Source organism: Lonchura striata, chromosome 3 (assembly GCF_046129695.1).
Source record: "Lonchura striata isolate bLonStr1 chromosome 3, bLonStr1.mat, whole genome shotgun sequence".
Classification (NCBI taxonomy): Eukaryota; Metazoa; Chordata; class Aves; order Passeriformes; family Estrildidae; genus Lonchura; species Lonchura striata.
The window spans coordinates 48,254,842-48,278,640 of record NC_134605.1 but is presented as its reverse complement, the minus strand read 5'-3'; the positions used below and the strand labels follow the sequence as shown (position 1 = coordinate 48,278,640).

The 23,799-nt window shown below is 40.5% G+C and overlaps 1 protein-coding gene across 4 annotated transcripts in view; it reads left to right on the top strand.

The window, feature by feature from the left end:
• LOC110468846 (SAM and SH3 domain-containing protein 1) overlaps nucleotides 1–23,799 on the top strand; it is a 526,389-nt gene that overhangs the window by 409,360 nt on the left and 93,230 nt on the right. For all 4 annotated transcript variants that reach the window (XM_021527028.3, XM_021527027.3, XM_021527030.3 and 1 more), the window contains exon 2: nucleotides 18,807–18,935. In XM_021527028.3, coding sequence (XP_021382703.2) covers nucleotides 18,807–18,935 — 129 coding nt within the window. The remainder of the gene's footprint in view (nucleotides 1–18,806; nucleotides 18,936–23,799) is intronic.

Sequence of the window (23,799 nt, the reverse complement as noted above, 5' to 3'; positions counted from 1 at the left end):
TGGACTTTGAAGTCACATAATAGCCCTATACTTGATAAATACTGAGCGTATACTTGCAGCTGTACTAGGTCTTGCTGAAGTAAATGTGAGTTTTCCCTTTTGCACTTTTCTAAAGAAATATTCTATACATACAGCTGTGGTATAAGCACCTCAAGCTATTTGTTCTGTTACTGGATAACAAAAGATGACCCAAGATAGATAACAAAATTATACCCAAAAGCTTTTGCTTAGTCTGTAGCAAGAACATGCTGGAATGTATTGGATAATTATAATTTTCAGTGTTTCAGAGCAATAATGGATATGGGAAGTGTATTAAGGTTTTAGAGAGAGGTGGACTGCGATTAGTAGTAAAGAAATTGTGTCGCCAAAACTCAGTGCTATAAAAAGTGATATTTTTGGCATAGACTCACATATTGATGTGGTGATAGCAAACTCTTTATTTACTATATGGAGGTCTAAAAGTTTCTCTGTTATGAGATCTGAGAACAAATTTTAATACGAAATTAAAATAATGAACTTCTGTGCTCTCAAGACAGGGTCTATTGACCTTAGTACAAGGAAGTCATTCCAGTGCCCCTTTTGTTTATGCAAAGTTCTTCCTTTGTATATACATAGGAGAGATATCTGGATCAAATCCTGGCAATAATGAAATCACTGTCAAAACTCTGATCAATTGTAATAGGAGTTTCACTGAAGAAAGTGTCTTATTTGCGTGAGGAGATTTTGTCTTAAATGGCCAAGATGAAAAAGATACAACAGAACTTGAAAGAGATGCCATGAATTAGAAGTCTTTCCAGCTTTTTATTTCAAAGCAGTACCTAGTTTCTTGTTTCAAACTACTGTATCAATTGTAACAGCTGAAACAAACAAACAAAAAAATTCTGTAGTATTTTGCATTTATGCTGAGAGAAAACCAGTCCTTTCCTACCATCTACTGTTCTTCGAACAGAACAGAGTATTTTGAGGACAATAAAGCTTGCTTGGCTACCAGGAGCCCTATTATTCACATATATAATCTATCTTGGTCTCCGTGTTTAAGTGACTATTTGAATTTCTTATCAACGTAATAAAGAAAAAACCAAAAGAGAAAAGATGTCAGCTGATAATGCTACTGTGATAACATGTAATTGGACACTGGCTAACATACTTTGGGAAGAGGAATTTGATATTAAGCCAGGGAGTCTGGGTATCTGGAAGGATCAGGGAAGTAGATCCCCAACTGATAAAGCACTTGTAGAACTGCCAGGAGGAGTTGTGGCAGCTAAGACCAGCCAACGATTTCTTCAGAACTGCTCTTCCTTAAACCCTCATTAAATCACTGTAACCTCCTATGGAAATCTCTGCTCTGTTGCTCTCAGTTTCTCATTGGGTAACTCTCTTTTTTTGGTGTCAGATTGGCACCAAAAAGCCACTCCAGTTGAGACCATGGATGCTCAGCACAGCTCTGTGAAAATATGCAGGCAAATGAATAGCTGCTTCAGGTAGATATGCTTTTGAAAGTGCAATGTATTTGCTTTTTATGATTTGTATTGATGATACGTCATCAAAGTGCCTGTGGCACTGTGTAATTAACTCAACGTGCTTTGTGGGACATTCTGATTCAAAACATTTTTGTTCCGACTTCTATTTGGAGCATGTTTTCTAAAGCATTTCCCACTTGCAACAAGAAGGATACACCTGGAAGGCCTGGTCTTTGCTTTCAAACTGGCAGATACTATTTTTTCTATTTTACAAAACCATGGAGGGTATTTTGCTTTCAAATAAAGAAGTCAAAAGAGGGAGTGACTGACTGTCAGTTTAAGTGTTGGATTCAATTTTATAACTTAAACTTAACCTGTTGCACCTCCTTTGCTCTTTCCATGAAATGTTGTGCCTGGCAATGCTAATCCCTTTGTGAGGAAAGACAGCTCACAGAGATAACCTTTGGTCTAGGCTTTTTCTTGCATGTCAGGGCACATAAAACAGATGTCTCGATCAGAGAGTTTAGTCCCCATAAGACCCTACACCATGAGGACTGATAAGAGCTTTTGGTTCTGGTTCCTTCTTCATTCTTTCTTGAAAGCACATTCTTACATTCTTCCTCTTGCGGATTTGCTGTGAATACCAATTTGGAAATACTCTTTTTCTTCATACTTTTTTCATCTTTTGAAAGTCAGTCACCCAAACTCTCTGTTTTTCAAGAGCAGTGGAATACAAGGTTGCTAGAATTTGCCTGTAATGTTGCCTTCTTCCTTTTGTGGATATGAAAAGAATGACAGTCTCTAAGCAGAAAGAAAACGTGAAATTTGATGTGGAAAAAGAGAAGGTGTTGCACATGAGCACTTAAAGGATTTTTATTACATGGAATGCAATATACTATGCTACACATGTTGGCTACCATTATCTACAGTCAGGTGAAAACCTCTTATTTTTAGTGTATCTTGGACCAAATTACATTTTACAGAAGTAGGTAATGGTTAGTTTAACTTAGTCTGATGCTGTGTAGAAATCTGGGTAAATTAGTGCTGATTGTATAAAGTGCTGTGCAAACAGGAGGAGAATGGAGGGATCAGGACACAGAAATGGAGCACAGGGTCACTGCTGGATGTGGCACAGGGCCAAGGGACAGAGGGTACAGTCAGTGCCCACGGCAAAGGAGTTTGAGTCAGATTGTCTCCTCCCAGACCTGGGTTGAACTGTTCCAGTTTTGGCCCTGGGCTATGTTCCTTGAGAATTTTTTTCCCTTCAGAGGTGGCATTGTGGAGGAGAGGATGCTCAGTGCTGTTGCACCCAGCCCTGCTTCCTGCACCTTTCTGGGTCACCCTCTTGTCATTTGGAACCTGTGGTTGTGGGTTTTCCTTTGGGCAGCAGCCCAGGCCTTCTTTTTTTACGCTTAGCCTGTTGTGACAGTGTTAGTGGCCATAGAGTACACACTGTGTTCGGACTTCAGGAGGTTCAGAAACACAGGAGGAATGGGAATTACTTTGTAATGACCCGGCAAAGTGATTTGTCACAATACCTGTTTTAACACTGGATGCTGCTAACAATTTTTCTCTTGGTGATTGCTTGACACAGCTGATGACTAATGAGCCGCCTGGCATTATTAGTGGTGGGAGGATGAGGAAGGTGCTTGTGACTGCAGGGATGCTGAGGTGGCTTTGCAAGGATCGGGATTCCATGTTTCTCATTCAGAAAATGGACAGTAGGAAGAAACTGGGTTTCATATGCGCAAGTCTGAAAATCAGGTTTCTACTATAAAAAACATGTTCTCCATTCAAATATACATAGACATGTGTGATAAGGAGATATGAAGGGGTTTTATTTCTGCCTGGCGACAAGAGACAACTCATTGGCAGGGTAAAATTACAACACATTTTGGGCACAAGGGTTTACAACACAGATTTCTGTTATTGAAAATAACAACATTAAAAACAAAAGAAGCTACCTGTGCCCTCTCCTTCCACAGTCCACTTGCTGTGGTGTGGGTCAGGTGTGAGCATGCTGGCTCTGCTTTCATCTTCTCGAGGCAAGGGGAATGTTTTTCCTGGCTTATGGTAATAGCACAACTTTCTTGTCTACTGCTGTGTTTTGAAGCACAGACTTATAATAGACTGGGTTTATTTGAACTAAGATTAGTATAATAAAATACTTGATATAAGTTCTAATGACTCCTGTATAAGCATTTTTGAGCTATATAGTCGTTTTAGAGGGCATGTTTTCTATGAAGAGCTGGAGAATGGGGATTGTATAACCTATTTGGAAAACAGTTTTAATTAGGGTGTAGCTGGAAAATTGGATGGACAAGCTTAAGAGTATAATAAAACAGTAACTTATAAATAACACTTTCAGGCTTTTTAATGGAAAGTCATACAATAAATTGGAGAACTGGTTTCTAATATCCATGTCACAATCTGAGTGTGATCTGGTTGGAATGCTGTTGCAGACCTGTTCTCCTTCAAGCCCATTAGACTTTGGTGATTTGACTTCCCCATGGCCCTGCATGGACATGGGGATATGCTTTTGACATCAGTTTGCATCATCAGGCCTCCAGATGAAGATAAATCTTTTCATGTGTTGGTGAACATACACTGTAAAGGTTACAAGCATGGTAATACAGTTATCTAGAGTATGAATGCATCCTTTTATGTTTCATTATTGTCACTGTCTTTATGATGATATACAGTGCTTTTTGCTCTTTGTAGGTAACAGCCTACTAATATTTAATCTCATAGTGTTCTCCACCTGGACTATAGTCCTTGTGCGTGGGAGTGTGTGTAAAGGAGATTAGGTAACTGTTTAATATAATAATAAAAGCAATGCTTTGAAAGCTTTGCAGCAAGCATGACAAGAGCTGATAGAGGATAGTGGAAACAGTACCATGCTTATTACAATATTAAATTGAGAGTACCTGAGCAATCCCTTGATTGTGAGATGCCCCAAACCCTCTCACCTGCAACTTTGTGCAGATGCAGATGCTTTGTGCAGTGCTGATAGGTACGATGAAAACAAAAGATAAACAAAAGATAAAGGGTCTACTTTCTGCACTGTTTACATAAAAACTTCAGGAGCCTAAGGCACAAGTTTATTTATAGTGGAGGAGTATGTGGCCTGTAGGCTTTTTTAAAAAAAGGAAAACGCATCTTTTGTTGCTCTTTCAGAAGTTCAGATGAGCTGAGCCTCCTGCCCTTTCAATGCCAGCATCAGGCTGACCCTGCTCTGCAAAGCTTGCTCTTTGCTTCACTGCAACCCCAGCACAACCGATGGAGGAAACAGGAGAGCTCATTGCACCATGGTGGCACTGGTCTGTTAGTGAGTGCACATCCACAGCTGGAGCTTGGATGAAAACACATGCTAGAGCTGATTGCATAGCAATATGTTGCACTTCAGAAAAAAAAAAAAAGGCATTTTAGGCTTTTAAAGAATTCTGCTTGTCAGAGTAATATATTGTGAGTCTTAGTATATACCTTTAGAAATTATGTCCCTGCTGAAGAATCTGTGGGTTTTACGCATTTTACACTTGCAGGGATGTTTGGATGTTTGTGTTCTGCCTATTTGTTATCTTTGTTTATCCATATCTGTTACAATTCTGAAACATTTTCCTTCTCTTTTGATTCTGTGCTTGCTGTTTTCCAGCAGAAACTTGTCTGTTTTGCAGACACCTGCTGCATATTGCAACTCAGCCGAAAGGGGGTTTTACACCCGACATTTCTAGTGCAATCCTAGGGGTGGAGTGCAAATTGAAAATACTTATTTTCTATTGCTAAATTAAGAGTCATCTCCTTTTACCATCCATGTCAGACATGCTTCATATTGTTATCAATATCGCTGCATAGACTTAACGCAGCCTTCAGTTGTACAGAATAATATTTAATACTTGTGAGTCTTGAAGCTCTAGAGGTTGGCCATTTTAGGGGAGTAGCTCTGAAAACTGATTATAAATCCTTTGCATTTAAACTGCAGTTTATAATCTCTGAGGATGAAAATAAGAAAAATCCTGGTTTATAAATAAATGTGTTTGTATTCATACGTAATATCCACCAACACTTAGAGGTTGTGATTTCCACTCCATTATTAGGTTTCTTTCCCACCTTAGAATTAATAAATAACCATGGGTAAAACAGGAAGAGGTGTGGGCACGTTGTATGTCAGTTGTGGTTCCTGTCTTCAAGTTTCCATCTTCAACACAATTGTATGTTTATGCTTTAAAAACATGATGCTTCAGAGTATTTTTTGGGATATATCATTTTATACAATGGTTTGAGAGAAGGATTTCCCTGTAAAACATTTCATCAGAGGACTGAAAACAATACCATACTTCAAAACCAAAAAAACTGGTAAGGAGAGGAAATTTCTTTCATCTGAGGTTTGGGGGAAAGGTCTGTTTGTTTCTTGTTTAATCAGTGGAGACTGCTCTGTTGTAGGTAATGCAAAAGGACTGCCCCTCCTTAAAAATTTTGTTTTCCTCTCTAATGACACCTACCTTTATTCTGAGTGGTTTACAATGAGACAAGAAATGGAGTCTAATCCTGCTCCACTGTGGTGCAGTGTACTGAATTGATGTGATACTGGGATGTTTCTGTTCAGCGAGGTGTATTGTTCCCTGCTCAGCCCAAACCCAGCAATGTATTGTTTAGATTTTGTGTCAGGGAGTGAGTTTATATGTGCAGATGGATAAACTTTCTAAAACCTAAACTTTGTAAAACATAAGCTTTGCATGATAGCTATCTAAACTCAGGAAGTTAACAGGGAACTTAAGGTCAAGGACCTCACCAAAATACTGGCATGATGGTGATGATAAAGAATAGCTTCATACCACATGTGGTGTGTGGTCACACATAAGTGAGAAGGGAAAGGGATTCTTCTGCATATCCTTGTTATCCTAGTCACAATTAGTCTCACTGGGTTTGGTTAGTGTAGAGTTTGAGTTCCTAAATACCAAAAGTAGGAGGAAAAAAAAAGAGGTGGATGTTCTCAGTGTTGCTTTTACTCTCTGATGGAGTGGTACTTTCTTCAAGTAATGTCTGCCAAGTTACTGTGGGTTTTATTCCTTCTCTCAAGTGTACATAGAATACAAAAGATTGTACAAATCTTAATTTTTCATCTGCCAAACCTAATAACAACTACTTCAGAACGCTTACAGATAGTTAATTAATTTATAAACTGCCAAGAAAGAGAGAGGAAAGGGGGATAAAATGGAATGTTAACTCCTGCTGACCCTTCTGCCTCTCTTAGGCAGCTCTGTGGCTGGGGGGGCCTTGAGAAGTTTACAAAACCAAAAAATTAAAAAAGAGTGAAGCAGGGATTTTTCTCTTGACTCATGCCTCTCTTAGGAAAGTACCTCTCATATAAAGTGGAAACAGGATGGCAGGGATTGGAGGTGCAGTGAGTCAGTATCCAGAGTTGTATTTCTGTTACCAGAAAAGCGAGGAGAGTCCCAGCTGAGAAGGGTAACTTGCAACTGCTAGGAAGAGGGATTTAGAAGGATCATGTGAAAGGAAGAATTGCCGCCTTCATGGCAGGAAATGGCTGGAGCACGCACTGGGATCTTGGCTGGGGAAGGTCAATGTGCAGGCTGACTTCCTGGAGACCCAGAGGAGGTGGCTGAATGGTGTGGACGTCAGGGAGCACGTGGGAAATCAGTAATGGAGATTTAAGCTTAGTTCAGAAATGAAAATACTTATTTCAGGCGCCGAGTAGAGATATCATAGTGCAAAGTAATCCTTCACGTCTAATTCATCACACCTTATTTTGTTTTTGCTTAGAGACAAATGCAGGCTATAGATGGGTAACTATTGATGTGTATATGAGTCATGTAAAACTAAACCATCAAGATATTGCCAGCAGATGCTTTGAATGGGTAATTGGTAGCAGAGGGCTAGTTAGCTGCAACAAGCTGGGGATGCAAATGCAATTTATTTTTTTTTCAGAGTTTGGTGCCCTGTTTTCCTGTTCACATGTTAACTCCTTCTAACCAGCCGCTGCACTTCTCAAGCTTTGAAGAGATTGCTGTATCTGAAAATATCATTATTTTCTTTTCCATTTGAAAGAGTCATACAGCAAAATCTTTGTTTTCTTTCAAATCCTAATTCTCTGTGAATGAAGGAGATTATTTACTATGCATTCTTAGTTTTGAAACTGATAATGGTGCAGACTGTGAAAAGTGGTGTGACATGCTGCTCAGAGAGAGCTTCCTGCTGGTTTTGTCTTGCTTCAGATGCTGCCTGGTACAGAGGCTGTCCTGCCACTCTTAGTGGGTTTATTGGGTGATGTTCCCTGAGACTGCAGTCACTTTTTTCATCTGAGAAGCAGAGTCTGTGAGGAAACTCCATCCATCTGAGACTTTCTTTTCATGTTACTGTCACTTTTACAACTAGGTGAGATGTTTTTCTTTGGCATGACAGATGTCCTGACAAATGGTTAGTTAGCAGGACATTCTCCTTTTGATGTTCATGTCACTGTGCATAAAGAAGTTGCTCAAGGACTTTGCTTGCCATCCAAGTCCAAGTGTCTTTATCTATGGTACTTTCAACCTGTGGTTGAGGGCCTTGAGTCAGTGAGAATCAACTACCAGGTTTTGTAGAGACACAATTTTTTTTGTGAGCTTCATTATCACTGGGGTTCTGCCAGCTTCTGCTTTTTATGACCTCTTTAGCCATATGAGGTTTTTCAAATTGTTTTGTGCCTCAGTTCAAGGTGCATCTCTATGATGTGCAACATTTAAGTAACTAATTCGGTCTCCAGTAAAAGCAACATAGAATCACAGACTATCTAGGTTGGAAGGGGCCGGTAAGGATCATTTAGTCCAACTTTCTTCTCCTCACAGGGTACCTAAAACTGAACCATAAGAGTACAAGCATTGTCAGTGCTCCTTGAACTCTGATGGGCTTTGTGTTGTGACCAATTCTGTAGAGAGCCTGTTTCAGTGGTAGACCACAATCTAGAATCTTTTTCTAATGCCCCATCTCAGCTTCCTCTGATGCAGCTTCATTCTGTGTCCTCTTGTCAGTGGGCAGGGCCACTGGACTGACAGCAGCCACAGGATTAAGCACTTCCTTGAAACAAGCACATGGCATCCTTCATGTCCCTCCTTCAGAAAAATGGGCTTGAAATACCTGGGAGATACGGCAACCACACAGTTATTGAAGCCCAGACTGTAGGATGTGCTCTGTTGATAGGCAGAAATGTTCCTCTTTTATTTGTGTAAGAGGTCTATTTAGCCTAATTAGGAAGTGCTTTGGCAATGATGAAGCAGTGTGAGCACACAGGAACACAAAAAAGCGCTTCTTCACTGTACACAGATAAAGGGAAATGAGTAAATAAAATACGGAATCCCAGAGTGGAAAGGATTATAAGCTGGCAAGCGATAGAGTTCTTATTGCTAAGTTGATATCCCTAATTGATATAAACATGAAGCCCTGTGCAATCTGTGGTACTTAAAAGACACGCATCTAAATAATATTTAAATAGATTCTTCATTTTTAAGACCCACTGGAGTATAATTGTATTCAACTTAATTAAATGAACTGAAACCCCTTGATAACCGTGCTGTACTGTTTCTAAATAAAACACTCTCCAAAGAGACTTGAGGAAGCTTAGTTAAGGTGATAAAAAACCTGAGCCCAGCACCATGAAGTTTTGCATGAGAGTATTATATTTAGTTCATCTGTATGCTACCTACAGTGGTTGAGACTGTATTAACAGTGCTATACCTCTGTTAAGAGTCAAAAGCTGAGGCTTCACTGGAGTGCTTTAAGGCAGTCAGCCTTTCTGGTTTCAGATTTGTATGAATCTGAATTGTGGGTGTCTATTTAATAAACTGTTTAAGCTAGTTTATTAATACTACCCCTCTGTGCCAGCACAGAGCACAAGGTCCCTGCAGGAGTGAGGGTTTGTAGGGGTTGCACAGGCAGGCAGGATGGGTGGCATTGGTGAAGGGGAGCCTGGGCACAGCTGGTTTACGGGAGCTACAGGAAATAATTTCTTCTGGTGCTAAGATTACAGGGGGAAACATGGATTGCTGCCATGCTCAATTACAGTTGTTTCCTTTCCTGGTAAAATCTGGCCTGTCAGGAAGCAGTAGGAGTGAAGACGAGGTTAGTCCCTGCTTTACGTAGAAGTGTTGGGTGTATCCTCTAGGCTGCAAGCTGCTGAATTTCTAGCAGGAAAAACCAGAAAAATACCAGAGTTTGAGAAAGCAGTTCACACATCAGCATTCTGGCTTTCCATGGCTGGCAGCTAGGCTGCCCTCTGCGCTTGAAATAGTAAATCAAGGGCTGCATCTCTGGGACACACGGGGCCCTGTGCTGCTGGGCGCCTCAACCACGATTGCTGATTTCCATACCTACTCCCAAAAAAGAGGAGTGATCCTCTCATGCCTTGGTGTGCAGAGCAGTGTTTTTTCATGCTTTGTAAAAACATTTGGAAGTGAGGGCAGATACTTGAGATTTCCTTTGCCCGTTCTGAAATCTGAACATGGATAGCAGGAGAGCACCTTGCCCTTGGAAGTCAGTATCTAAAATGGGAGTGAGTAATTGTGCTTGGTGTCACACCCAGCTTCCTAAGAGCAACATTTTTAAAGGCTGGGATGCTCCCTGCCAAGCTGAGTGATGATGCAAGGTGCAGTGCTGCCCCACAGCTCTTGCCCTATAAGTGCACATGAGGTAACAGGCTCATCCAGGCATGAGAAATGTGGGGCAGGCAACTGCATCCCTGCTGGGCTTTCCTGGTGCTGCAGAGTGGGAGAGGACTGTGCTCTCTTCTCTACCTTTCAGTAGTTGTAGTTGGGGGAAAGGTCCCATGCAGGATTTAGCTGGTGGGATGGTAAGAAATGAGGGAAGGCATGGAGTGTTCTCCTTTATTGGTGCATCTCCAAAGCCAGTACTGCTGGGTTTCGGTGGCCTGGGGCAAACTGCTGTCCATAGGGACCTGCCCAGGATCCTGCGCTTGGACCTCAAAGAAGCAAGGAGCACACAACAGTACACTGAAGGGGCATGGGGGGTGGGCAGGAGGAACAGAGAAAGAAGGATGAGAAGCTTTTTTGAATGAACTTTACTTTTTCTGGACAAGGTATGTCTTCCTTCTGCCAAACTGTCCAGGGGAAAAGCGTAGCACATGTCAATTTAAAGACAGTCATTCTCTCCTGCCTTGACACTTGAAAAATAATTTTGTTAGTAAAACTAGCACATAACCATTACTAAAGTTTGCTTTCTCTGAACAACTTTAACACCTTGGGGAAATACTGTAAACAAGACTTGCTGAGCTTACACACTTGTCCTGAGATACTGATGACTACTCAGTTTGTTTTGCCTTCAAATATCCAAATATTTTATTTTATGTTTTCTGCTTAGATTTTTTTTTAGACTACTCTTTTAATTATTACTCATACCTCAGTTATGTAGTCCATATATCACTGAATATTTGGTTTTATCATACTGTGGTTTTATCATGCTAAATATAAGGAAAAGAGCTTTAATGAGACCTCCTTCATATTGCAGCTGATATGGCTAACTCCCTGAAATATTTATTTCATCATCTACTTGAGATATTTGCCTCTTCCATATCTATTTCATTAGACCCTAACTTATCTCAGATATGAAACCACCCCCGTAATATATGGTAAATTGCCAAATCTGAAACAAGAAATTCACCTCCATCTCCTTAATGGTGCTTTTATCAGATATATGTACATTCCTTAACCCTTGCCATTCTTTTGTTTACCATTTGTTTCTGCTCCAAGTCTCAGGCTAGAATGCACTGCAGCTGGTGCACATGGAGTGACAAATTTTCACTCAATGTGAGAAAAAGCCTCAGCAGATTGTGGAAAAGGAGGAGGCAGTGAGAGCAAGGGAGACAAAACTAATGAGAGGTGATGTCAGGTGCAGCTATTACATGACTTAAACTTGTTCTACTTTACAAGCTGACAATGGCAGCTTGTAGCTGGCTGCTGACCAGTCTCGTGGATGGTGGTGGCTTTTAGGTATCAGAGCAGGCAAGGGTTTTAAGTTACATTTTGATGAACTTAGTGCAGAGACCTCAGGGAAAGGAGCATAGAAGATAATATACTGACTGTTATTAGGAAAGCTGGACATTAAGGGTGCTCTGAACTAACTGTCATGAATAAATTTTGCATATATTCTTGTCTGTCAAGACCTGGTTCTACTTGTGATAAATACAAACTTTTAAAGTATGTTGAAATGTACATTTGCATAGATGCAACTTTTTTGTTAGCATGCATATATTTTTATTTTTTTTCCATAGAGGACTTCCTTGGTTGCAAGCCGCAGAGAGGGATCCCAGCAGTGTGATTTTAAATTTATTTTAATTTACAGAGGGAAAAGTGGAAATCACATTCAGAATGATTTTTCTGGAATGCTTTGTTATGATGCCTTGCCAAAGACTCTGGGGCTTTACAATAAAAAGAAGGGGGGAAAAAACTGTGGTGCTACAGGTGAAGGAAACACTTCATTTGCAGAATTTTGAAAAGAGTAAGAGGGGTTTTTAATGTAAAGACAGGGCAAAGTTTAGATATATAAATATATATATAGCTGAAAAAACTTACAGAACTGTGGTTTAATATGAATTTTGTGGGTCTAGAGTGACTGTGCTCTGTGCTCGGGTTGTATCAGTTATTTCAGATAACTGCTGCAAAATCTTTGATATCAAAATATACCATTGTACTTTCTGCTTATTGTGCAGAACCTATAAATCTATAACCATGCTGCAGAGAGCTTGACACAGTAGTATCACATCTATTTTTGTAAGTCTGTCTGTAAAGCCACATAGTTTAATGACTCAACCCTCAGATGCCATAAAAACTAATGGAAAGTCTATTGGATCAGTCTGGTCTGTATGTTCTTTTTGTTCTCCTAGTGTCTGGCTATAGGGAGGTCAAGGGAACCATGACAACTTTTCAGCAACCTCAAAAATAGCTGTTCTCAATATAAAAATGTCATGACTTGTACACTGAGTATTTTATGCCTTCTTCTGAATATCAAGGGAAGGTCTGGCTGCTTGGCCTTGCACTACTGTCTCACATTTCTGACCCTGCTGACTGTCAAGACAGGCTTTGAACCTGTCATTGCATGGATAGTGGAATTGTTAACTCTGCTGAATGGAAGACTGTCCTTGCTGAGTCCTAGGAATAGAAGGGAATATTTCTCTAGCAGTTTGTTGGGTTAATTTTTAATGCAAGCATTTTGAAGCTGTGCCAGAAGGCAAAACATCAGCCCTATTCCTTGCAGAAATACATTGGTAGCAAGAGGGTCAGAAATGTGTAATAGAGCTCTGCAGGTTTTCCTACAGATGCCTGTCCTCACTGTAGTAAACTGAGACACAAGCTGTAGCCAGAGAGGTGGATGCAGGTTTAACTCCTATATTTGGAAAAGGTTTGGATCTGATTTCAGTCTGCCTCCTTAGAAAGAGCTGTGAAGGAACCTGGAAAACTCGGTCTCAGATTTATCAACTGTAGCCTGAATTCAGGTATTAGTTGGAATTATTTTGGAATGCAGGGAGTTGTGCCACGAGTCCAAGGTCGCTTAGGAAAGGATGCAGAGTTTCTCAAGCTTTTGTGATTAGTAAAAATATCTAAAAAGGGGTGGCATCTTAATCAAAGTTGTCCCATGAAAATCTGATCATTCCTTGCATTTATTAGGCACAAATATGTTTTCCTGCAGTAGATATTTTCATTTCACTGCTTTTTTGTCCCTCCTCCCTCTTACCCGTCTCCCCTCCCCAAACAAGCCTGTTTGCTCTGGCCCACATTTTGGCTTTCATTTATGTACTTCTTAGAGCCATCCAAACCAAAGGTATTATTGAAATGCAAGGTCATGTTCCACAAATTTTTAGCAGGCGTCCCTGTTAAAATCTAACTGCCAGAAATAAACTGCTAATGTTTACAGTGACTCTCCACACAGTAGTCCTGTGTTTCAGGCATGGAAATGGATTTTTCTCATCTTAGCTTGTAAAGGTCAAAAAATGTGCCTTTGGCAGGGTAAGACTGCTGCATGTTGTGAAAGAGCACCTTCCCTTTGCCAGTGCCATTTCCACATTCATTTATGCCTTATTAGGAAAAAAATGTCAGACTGTCTTCCAGTTTCTGACCAGTTCCTAAGATCCCAGATTATGCATGTGCTGTGGCCATAGCTGCAGTGGCTTTTAAGTTTTGAACTTGTGTGGTTGCATTGTGTGCTGTAACCTGCATTTCCATGTGCAGATGGAGACCCATCTGTCTTGATGAACAAACAGGCTTGTAGCATCCACATCTTTTTACATTTCTGAGATTCATTCAGTTACATGAATTTCACCCAGGGGCTGGGAGAGTGAGCATATATCAAGACCTTTTTCTTGACATTCCTAACATCTGCCAGCATTGGAGGAGGATATGCTGGAATATGCAGCTTTTTCATTTTTCAGATTCTGAGACAGAAAAGTGCAGAGTGAAAAAGTTCTAGTTTTGGAAGATTTTTCTAAAACTCTTATTTTGCAAAGAAATGTATGCAGAAAGTATGCATGCTCTGCTAGTGCCTATTATTTAGGTACACATGCAGGTTCATCAAATGTATTTGTTACTTAGCAAAGTCTGTTATTCCTCCTTAACTATTTGTGGTTTTATTTAATTATACTATTAAAATATGAATGTATTTGTACTTAATTTTACAGCCAGCAGAGCTCTCTAGCAAATAATTTTTCTCTTTTACTCTTTCAGATGTCAAATACAGAGGATTCTGCCAAGGCATTAAATTAACTGATGTGCAATGACCGATAAATTCTAACTGTGTAATAAGTGCCAAATCGTTCAAACTTTTCTTTGTAGTCTCTCCATTAACAGGAATCCCAATGGATTCCTTTGGTATTCACATGCATATCAGAACTAATTCTCTGGGAATTTCAGGGCAATTAATCATTTTGCTCTATGTTTTATGATGCCAAAAAGTGTTACATGCATACATTATAAAATGGAAATCTAGGAACACACTTCACAACTGAAAATAGAAATCTGAGATAACTTCTGTTTTCATTATACTATTAAATCTTCATTTTACATTTAACCCTTTGTACATAACCAGTTGTGTACTTTCCTGGCTATCAAACTACTTTGTGGAAGAGTCTGTGCTGTAGCAAAGTCTTAGGGGAAACATGTTGTAACTTCTTACCAATGAAGTGTTTGGGGAATGGTTTCCCTGCTTGATATTTGTATTGCTCACAATTTTTTTTCCATCAGAGAAGATCTGTGGTATTATATAGCAGGAACATTGCAGTTTGCATGGTAATAAACACAATTACCATGCAAACTGTATGGTGTAAAATAATATTCATGTTAGTGCTTTAACTGTTAAATTTGTAACAAAATGACAGAGTTTATTATGAGGTTTTGGTTTTAAAAATGTTGCTAACAATTCGGAGAATTTCAGAGGCTTTTAAATTATGAATATATCAGTAAGGATAAATTTGAAAGCTATGTATTTTTTCATTGCTTGCATAAGCTGTCTCAAATATGCAGCCCATCTATATCAAAATGGGACATAGTGGTACATGATTGAAGGCTTATTATAAATTGGCTTATTATTTTTTGTATCAAATAATTGTATGCTTTTTTCCTACTTGTGAAACTAAAAGGGTATTGCACATTTGTCTTAACTTATGAAAATTGCCACTGGGTCTTACTCTTTGTGCATTAGAGTGAAATATTTTTAAAATATTGTGAGTTATGCTTTTAGTGTTCTATTTTGTTAATAATTCTAGAGATTTTTAGAAACATCTCAGATTTTTCCTTTGACTCCATTTGTAAGGGAATGCATAACTTATCGAGATGGAGCTAATGTTTTGCATATGAATATTTTTTAAAGACTCAAAACTGAAATAGCATTGCAAAGTACACTGCTGGTCATTTTGTGTGAGACAGTTTAGAATTATTTGGAGGCATTGGGGGGTCAATTTAAAGAACAGACAAAATGTCATGGTTCTTCACGTGAGTGATACTTGTGGTTTGATGATATCTAAAGCAGGTCTTGGCCATTATTTGTGCAGTAGAAGAATGAAGCATCTTCTCTTTTCTAAGTTTTGCCATATTTTTAGTAGTGCTTGAAGAATAAAGGACGATGATGGAGATAACTCTATGTAGGGATCAAATTTGAGGTCATGTAAATGAAATATACAATCCTTTGTTATGTTATTTACTTACATGAAATCATGAGTGGATGCTGCGGGTCATGAGATGCTTGCTGTCTTTGGCTTGGGTTTATTTATGTATCTGTATTTCTTTTGATGAAACCAATGCTTTCTGCATTGCCTGTATGTATAAACGCATAAAAGCAATTCTTGGCCACCACCACAAATCCTTCAATTGGCATTTTCCACTGCACTTTTCTGGCAAGTTGAGGTGCAAATGCAAATGCTTGTGATTTTGTTCTAATTTTGAAGATATGGGGCTTCAAACCCCAAAGCTGTCCACATCTAGTAAGGAGGGTGCACGTGGCCTTTGTGGAATGGCAACTGCATAAAGCTGTAGCTGCCCTCGGTCTGGACCCCCAGCAAAAGCATGTGGCAGGGCTGCAACGAGTATGTCAGCTGTCTGTTCTCTGTGTGTCAGCTGTATGTTCTAACGTATTGTGGGTTTTTTCTGTTCCTTCCTCTTTTTCTGGACATCAAGCTTGTTTTCATTTGCAGCATAGCCCCCTCATGCGAGCCTGGAGCTGTCAGTCAGGCAGGCTGATGCCTGCAGCTCTGGTGGACTGGGTCACTTGTGAATAGGCCTTTCTTTGCAGCCACGTGCTTGCTGGCAGTAGAGCCACCCACCTTCTGTGGACTTTAATTGGGGTGCTGCAACCCAGCTGATTCTATTCCAGGGACAGTCAGAAGCCTTCAGCCTTTCAGAGGCTACCTTTAAAAATAGCTCAGTGAACTGCACGCCGGCACAAGTGAAAAATGAGCACTTGTTTGGCTGTGTATGATCCGCTGGCAGTGCCATTGCTATCCTGCAAATGGTCCATGACCACGTGTCTGAGGAGTGTGGGGAGGAGCACTAGAGTGTGCTGAGATCCTCAGCTCTCAGCTAAGCTAAAGTTCACATTATATGTTTGGATTTAGAGTCTTTTAAGGTAATTTCAAAGTCATTAATTATCTTTGAAAATGATGAGTATTTTGGAGCAGTTAACTTTATGGAATGTATGGTTTCTAGAACTGTGAGAGATGGACAATAGGCAATTTTTATGTTGTTTAGTAAGATGATGCTTCCCTGTGTTGCTCTTACATCATTACTGTTTCCAACTTTAATATTCTTAATGGGCAAAGCTATTCAAGGAATAAGCAGACTCTGGCTGGGGAAGATACTCCAAAGTGGGAATTTTTGGTAACGCTTAGAGACAGATGTTTGTTATGATTGAGTGGCTGGGATTCAGATGTCATGTCATCTCTCTGGAAGTCATGCAGGTTCTTCTAATGCCCACAAAAGTGAGCAAATGAAGGTTAAGTTTTGGGATTGCTTTTTCAGTTTGGTGTTCTTTTTTTTTACCCCAGCAGTGGTTATTCCTGCTGAATGTTTAAATACTGAAAGCAGCACGTAGTCCATGTGGGACCAGAAAACACACCCTCAGCTACTAGAGGAGTGTCCGGTGTCACAGGGAAATTTGTGGAACTTGTGGTACAGGCAAAGAGTCCAAGTTTTTCCCCAGCTTGTTGGCAAGTGATGAATGTCAAGGAGGTGTTTGGAGGAAGACATAGGCTTCTACTGTGAGCAGGTAGCATTGTGGCTCCTGTAGAAAGGGAGGGTTGGGTTCTCAAAGGTGCTGTTTTTTTCCCCATGTAAACTATACATTTGCTTAGTGTAGATATAGATTTAGTGTAGCTATTTTGCTTCTGCTGCTCCAGCAAATGACATGCAAGTTGTTTTCCACCGGTACTGAACACAGTAGTGTTGAGAAAATGCATGCTGATTTAAATTTTGGCAATGTGAGCTCTGCAAAAGTTTCTGGGGAAACCTAAAAAAGTTTCAGGAGATAACTGTTCCACCTGTGGAATTACACTTTAAAAGATTAGAAAGTAGTTTTCACAGACAGCTCTGAAATTTAGTAGGCTTTCACTTTGATTTAAGCTGGAAAGTTTTTTCCAGTTCTCTGGAAGTGATACTTCATTAGAGCAAACCTACCTCTTCAGAACCCTGAGAGTGGGATCACGTGCTTATTTCCAAGTAACAACAGCTTCATTAAGGTGTGGTTACTAATTAAAAGTTCCTCCTAGATTGTATGCTATAACTCAACCTTGCAATTTATGTATATTATTAGCATAATTATTTTTACATTATTTCTCTATTGCTTAGCTTTTTCTTAATAATCAAGTCATAATTTTATGTTCATATGTGTGCATATATTAACAGCAGCAATGAAATAATAGTCTGCAATGTATTCTTGTCCTTCTCTCAAGATAGGCATAGAGAGCCTATCTTCTTTATGTATGTTACCTTCTAAGGAATGCACACAGTGACGTACATGCTCTTTCATAAGTTAGACAAATAGGGATACAAGATTATTCCATCCCATCTTTTGGACCTATCTTAAGTGTGTGTGCATATTGTACCTGCCCACCCCCTCGCTTCACAGATAGATGCAGCATACATATCTGATGTTTAGAAAGGTTTCTCATGACACTTAAAATTCAGCCTTTTTATTGTTCTGGTCTTATTTTCTTCATTCATTATTTTTAAAGTATTAATTTGGACTGTAATTAACAGATTATTACAATTAGGTTTCTGGCTATAGCAGTTTTATTAGAAGTGTAGCAATCCTGCCCTACAAAGCAGACATTCGGGACTCAGCAAACCATGTTGCCACCTCCAGTACATCTTAAAAGGCCAGCTGGCAGAGTGTCTTTGTGGGGGGTCATTGTTTGCAGTTTGGCTGATTTGGTGTATTGGCAAGAAATGTTTTAGTTGCATTAGTCATTGTCAAAACGCAGGGCTACTCTTGGTAGCCCAATGATGACTGGCTCTTGGAAGAGCGAGCTGCTGCTTGGGAGAACCAGGTGCAATAGGAGCATATGCTGCTGGAAGGGGGTTGGGGCAGATAGTGCCTGGGGATGTGTTGTTCCACTGCACTGTTGCCCCTGCCTTCTTTCTCTCTGTGGGACTTAAGAAAGTCTCACCTGATTGTGAGGACCTGTTCTGGTAGTCCAGTTCCCAGTTGTTCTTGCTGTTATACCGTGCTCTGGGATAGGGGTGGAGAGGATGACCTGAGCATGATGTGCTGCAGGGGTGGGGGTTTCCTTCATAGTTGTGGTGCTACCTTTAAATTAGAATTTTAAATTTGATTAACCTGTTTTCTTTGTCTTCCCTGTAGGATGGGTCACTGGGAAATATTGATGATCTGGCACAGCAGTATGCAGACTACTATAATACCTGCTTCACAGATGTGTGTGAGAGGATGGAAGAGCTGCGCAAGCGAAGGGTTTCTCAAGACCTTGATTTGGTATGTAGAACAGTTACAACTTTATTAACAAATAATTGCCATTCATGCTCCAGATGAAGAATCAATATTACAGCTTGAAGAATTCTACCCAGGGAAATAACTGTACATGGTTGTGTTCACGCATGCAAACGTTTCAGCCAACTCAATTAAATGCTTGGAATTAGCCAGATTAGTTTTTTTCTAGGTATTTTTAATGATTCATTAAGCCTTGGAATCTGCATTTCTTATTTCTTCTTTAATTAGAGTACTTCTTGCTTGCATACATTTGGTTGCAATCCTCAACTCTCGGAGGGAAAATACTGTGTGATTAAAGCATTGTTTCCTTGCTCCAAGATTCTCCCAGTGTGAGCACAATGAAACTGTGCAGGTTTTCAGTTGCATTGTAGAAACTGTAAAGAGGTGCTTCTCAAAAGTCCAGGGTGCAAATACTGGTTCCAGGCTCCCAAATGTAAGCAGTTCTGCAAACCCCTTTCCATTATTTTATGCATTGTAGAAGCTGTAGCAGGTGATATGGGGTCATGGAGCCTTCAGGATGGAAGGGACCTCAGGAGGCCCCTAATCCAGCATTCAGCTCTAAGCAGTGTCAAGACTGAATTCAAACCAGGTTGCTCAGGGCTTTATCTGATTGAGTTTGAAGACCTCCAGGGACACAGGCATTGCACGATCTCTGAGAGAACTGTTAATACTGCTTTGTTATCTTCATAGCGAACTTCTAGTTTTAAATAGTGTTCTGTGAGATCCTCCCCATAGCAATTTATACCTGTTGTCTGTGGTTCTCATGCCACACACCTTTTTGATTATCTCCCCACAGATACCAGTAGATCTTGAAATTGTGGTTTTTGACAGCTGAATCTCCCAAGTCTTCTTGCTGGGCACAGGGACAAGTCCTTGAGAGTGCCTTGAGAGTTCCATCAGCTGTACCTGATGATGTGGATTATTTAAGGTTACTTTCTATTTGGTATTTCAGGATACTAACTGAGAGGCTTCCAGGGTTTGTAGAGACTACAAACTTCAGTTACGCAATTAATGGCAGCAGAATCAAGGCAGGGAATCATCTTCTGCCCCACTGAAGTTTGTTAGCTCCTTCTTTATTTTTAAATAGAGAAAAAAGTAAATGTTTTTGCAGATCTGTTGCTGCAAAGTTCCAAGGGTTAAACAAAAAGCTATTACAGGCAATTCTTTTGTAGACAGATCCTTAAGGCTTCTGTGCAGAGAAGCTGATGGCACAGAGCTGTGATTCTCATGAAAACCTCCACGCCTGGCAGGCCTGGTATTCTCGGTAGCTGTTGGCAGCAATGAAGCCCCCTTTCCTGGTGCTCTTGGAAGGCAGCTCCTGTGCTGGGTAATGGAGTGTGCCTTATGGCAGGAGAGCACCCCTTCCATTTAGACAGATGGGCCTAATTTGGCTCCCCTTACTTCTGAAGCTGCAGAAGCCAGGCTGGAGAAAGCCATGTGAGCTTAATTAACTCACATCAAAGGTGCAGATCTTCACGCTGGTTTAAATAGATGTGAGCTAACCAAAGGCAGACCATCGAGTGAATCATTCTATTCCAGAGAAGCTGTAGTCAGAGAAAGTGGCTGTGTGAAAAACAGCCTTGAGATTCCTCTTCAGCTTCTCTGATAGAGAGTTTGGTTACTCTAGAGGTCCAGTGATGACTTCTTGTACTGCCAGGTCAGAGAGAAGACAATGCAATTGAAAATTAAATTAGTGCTCCATTTTTGCTACATCTGTCACTCTTATAATGCAGTTTCTAGACATAACCATTCTGCTGATAACATGAGCCTGTAGATCTTAGCTCTCTTGCCCAACAGCCACATCCAAACAGTGCTGACTAAAGCTGAAACTTGCTCTCATTAGTGAACAGACTTGACTTAGTTACTCAGGGAGGGGGAAATGGCCATGTAGACCAGAATGTGATTTTAGTGTGATCAACAGAAGAGTGAGTTATATGTTGTGGTATTTTTTGTCTCTATACACCTTGAGGAAAGGTAGTGTACTGGCAGACATTTGGGGATAGTGAATGGGAGGTAATGCTGGGGTAAATGCCCAGTGCACATCCCAGATGTGCTATGACAGCAAAGGAAAAAAAATGTACCAGATAGCAAATATATGCAGGTCCAAAATTATTATGCACCAGTATTGTTGGTCTGCTAGTCTAGGCTGACCTTGCATTGCTCTTCTAGCAGGGATGAAGACAGTGCTGTCTCTACACCCTCTCTTCCCAACAGTGGGTTTGTGTGACAGAGCTGGAGGTGGGCAGCTCCCCTCCCCAAAGGTCTTCTCCCTCTCTTTAGTGAAGTGAACATAGCAGAGTAGACATGCATGGAGTATTAGTGCAGATTTTCAGGGGTTTGCTGGAGTGATGGTTACTGAATCCATATGAAAATGCAGTATTGGGTGTATAATAATACTTAGCAGAAACATAAAAGGCCAAGGTTAGGTTCCTTTACTGTGTGCTCTGAACAAAGAGAAAGAGCAGGTCACTCCAGGAGTCAGAGGATCCTCTAAAGGATCCTGCACACAGAGGCCCTGTCAGGAGGAGCAGTGTAATAACAAAGACAAGCCTGAGTTGGCAGAGCTTTGGCAGGAACATGTATTTAGCTCTGGCTTGCCCAGATTGCCCTTTGTAGCATGTCTACTGGAAGGACAGAAATATGAACTGTTTATTGCTGCTTCTGTACCCTTTGAAATGATTTTAAGCTGTTTGGGTGCAAGTGTTGATATCTTGATTGTATATTGTACTTTCTAATCAGCTCTCCAGCCTTTCTTATCAGACCATGGCCATTTCAGTCTAGATATCCTGCTCTGAAGTTGAATTTAAAAAAAAAACACTTGGTAAAATTGTTTGGGAAAGCAACATATCTTGTAACAAAATAGTGAATGCAGATGGGGCTCAATCCAGAATATTTTTCCAAATGGTAATGTTGTCAAGGATTGTTTGTTGTCCCTAAACACGATAACCAGTTTCTGAGTTTGGAGTTTTGCCTATGATTTTGTAATGGAGACTGTGCTTGGGTTTGGACACTAATGTTTGTGAACAGCATGGGAGTTGCCCACATTTCCTAGCATTTGGCCTATTCCTGTACACCATGTGTGCTTTTAGCTGAAGAAAAACTGCAGGTTTAGTAGATAGAGTGTATTTTCAGGCCCATAATAATGCATCACTGACAATATTGAGTTGGACATCTGCTAAAATATAGTTATGGCCAGAGAAGTGACTCTGTGAAGATGGTATTTTCTAACTGTTTACATGACATCCTTACCTTTAAATTGGAGAGACATGAATTAGGTGGATGAATCCCTCAGGTGTATAAAGAATTGGCTGGATGGCCAGGCTCCAGCGGCTCAATATCCATATGGAGATCAGTGATGAGTGGTGTTCCTTAGGGATCAGTATTTGGATTGGTGCTGTTTAACATCTTTGCTGGTGACAGGGAGTGTAGGATCAAGTGCACCCTCAGCAAGTTTTTTGATGACTCCAAGCTGAGTGGTGTGGTCAACACACTCTGGATACCATCCAGAGCAACCTGAACAGGCTTGAGACATAGACCTGTGAAGCCTCATCAAATTTAAAAAAAACAAGGTCCAACAAATTTATTGGGGCAATCCTGTGCACAGGTACAGGCTGGGAGGAGAATGAATGAAGAGCAGCCCTGGGAATAAGGTTTTAATGGTGTTGGTGGATAAAGAACTTGACATGACTTGCAGAATGTGCTCACAGCCCAGAAAGCCAACCAGATCCTGGGCTGCATCAAAAGGAGTGTGGCCAGCAAGTCAAAGGAGGTGATTCTTCCCTTCTACTCTGCTCTGCATCCAGTTCTGGGGTCCCCAGCACAGGAAAGATGTGAGAGAACTGGGTTCATTCAGCCTGGAGAAGAAAAGGTTCCAGGGGGACCTCACTGCAGCCTTCCATAGCTAAAGGGGTCTAGAAGAGAGCTGGAGAACCACTTTTTACAAGGGCATGTGGTGATAGGGGTGAGACACTGGAACAGAGAAGTTGTGGGTGCCCCACCCCTGGAAGTGTTCAAAGACAGGCCAGATGGGCTTTGAGCAACCCCACTGCAGTGAGGCTGGAACTAGATGATCTTCAAGATGTGTTTCAACACAAACCATTCTATGACCTGCTTCCTTTGTGTCTCTGAGGTCTTATCTGCCTGGCTTACTGACAAAAGCAGCTTTGCCTTGCCTGTCAGCAGGGCAGGACAGCATTGACTTAGCCATGAGAGAGCAAATTGCATTCTGTTGTCTCATCTATCACTGACAGCGGCCAGCTAACTGCTGCTGCCAAGGTCTGTATTGTAGCTGATGATCTTGAAGTCAAAGAACGGTTTGAGGTTTTCTGATGGACTCTAACAGCTACAGATGGGGCACTGAGAAGTTGTGTCCATTTTTTGTCTTGCAAATTATATAAAATTAATGCCACTGAAAAGCTAAAGGCGTAGTAGTATACTTTTCCCCCCACATTTGTGTAATTCATTTCATTGTATAGAAGGGGAAGTGTTCAGAATCTCTCTCTGTACACCGTTGTAAAGTACAATGAATGTATTTGGAAAAATTACTTTGCCTAATCCCGGATGTTTTTACAGTACCTGCACACGTACACAGGCAAAGCCAGAAAATAGAAATCATAAGTTTCTTGTCCTACTTTCAATATCAATGTAGTCTTCCTAAGTCTTGTCTGTGCATGATTTTAAAAGATGCTCAACACACAGTTGTTTGATCACAGATGGAGTTGACCATCTAGGTAATGTCATCACATATAAATGGTATGTCCAGCAAGAAAAAGGGGAGGAAAAGCAGCAAGAGTAATTAGTAATATGAGTGATAGAGTAATAATGATTTTTCCTCTTTAGAGGTGCATTT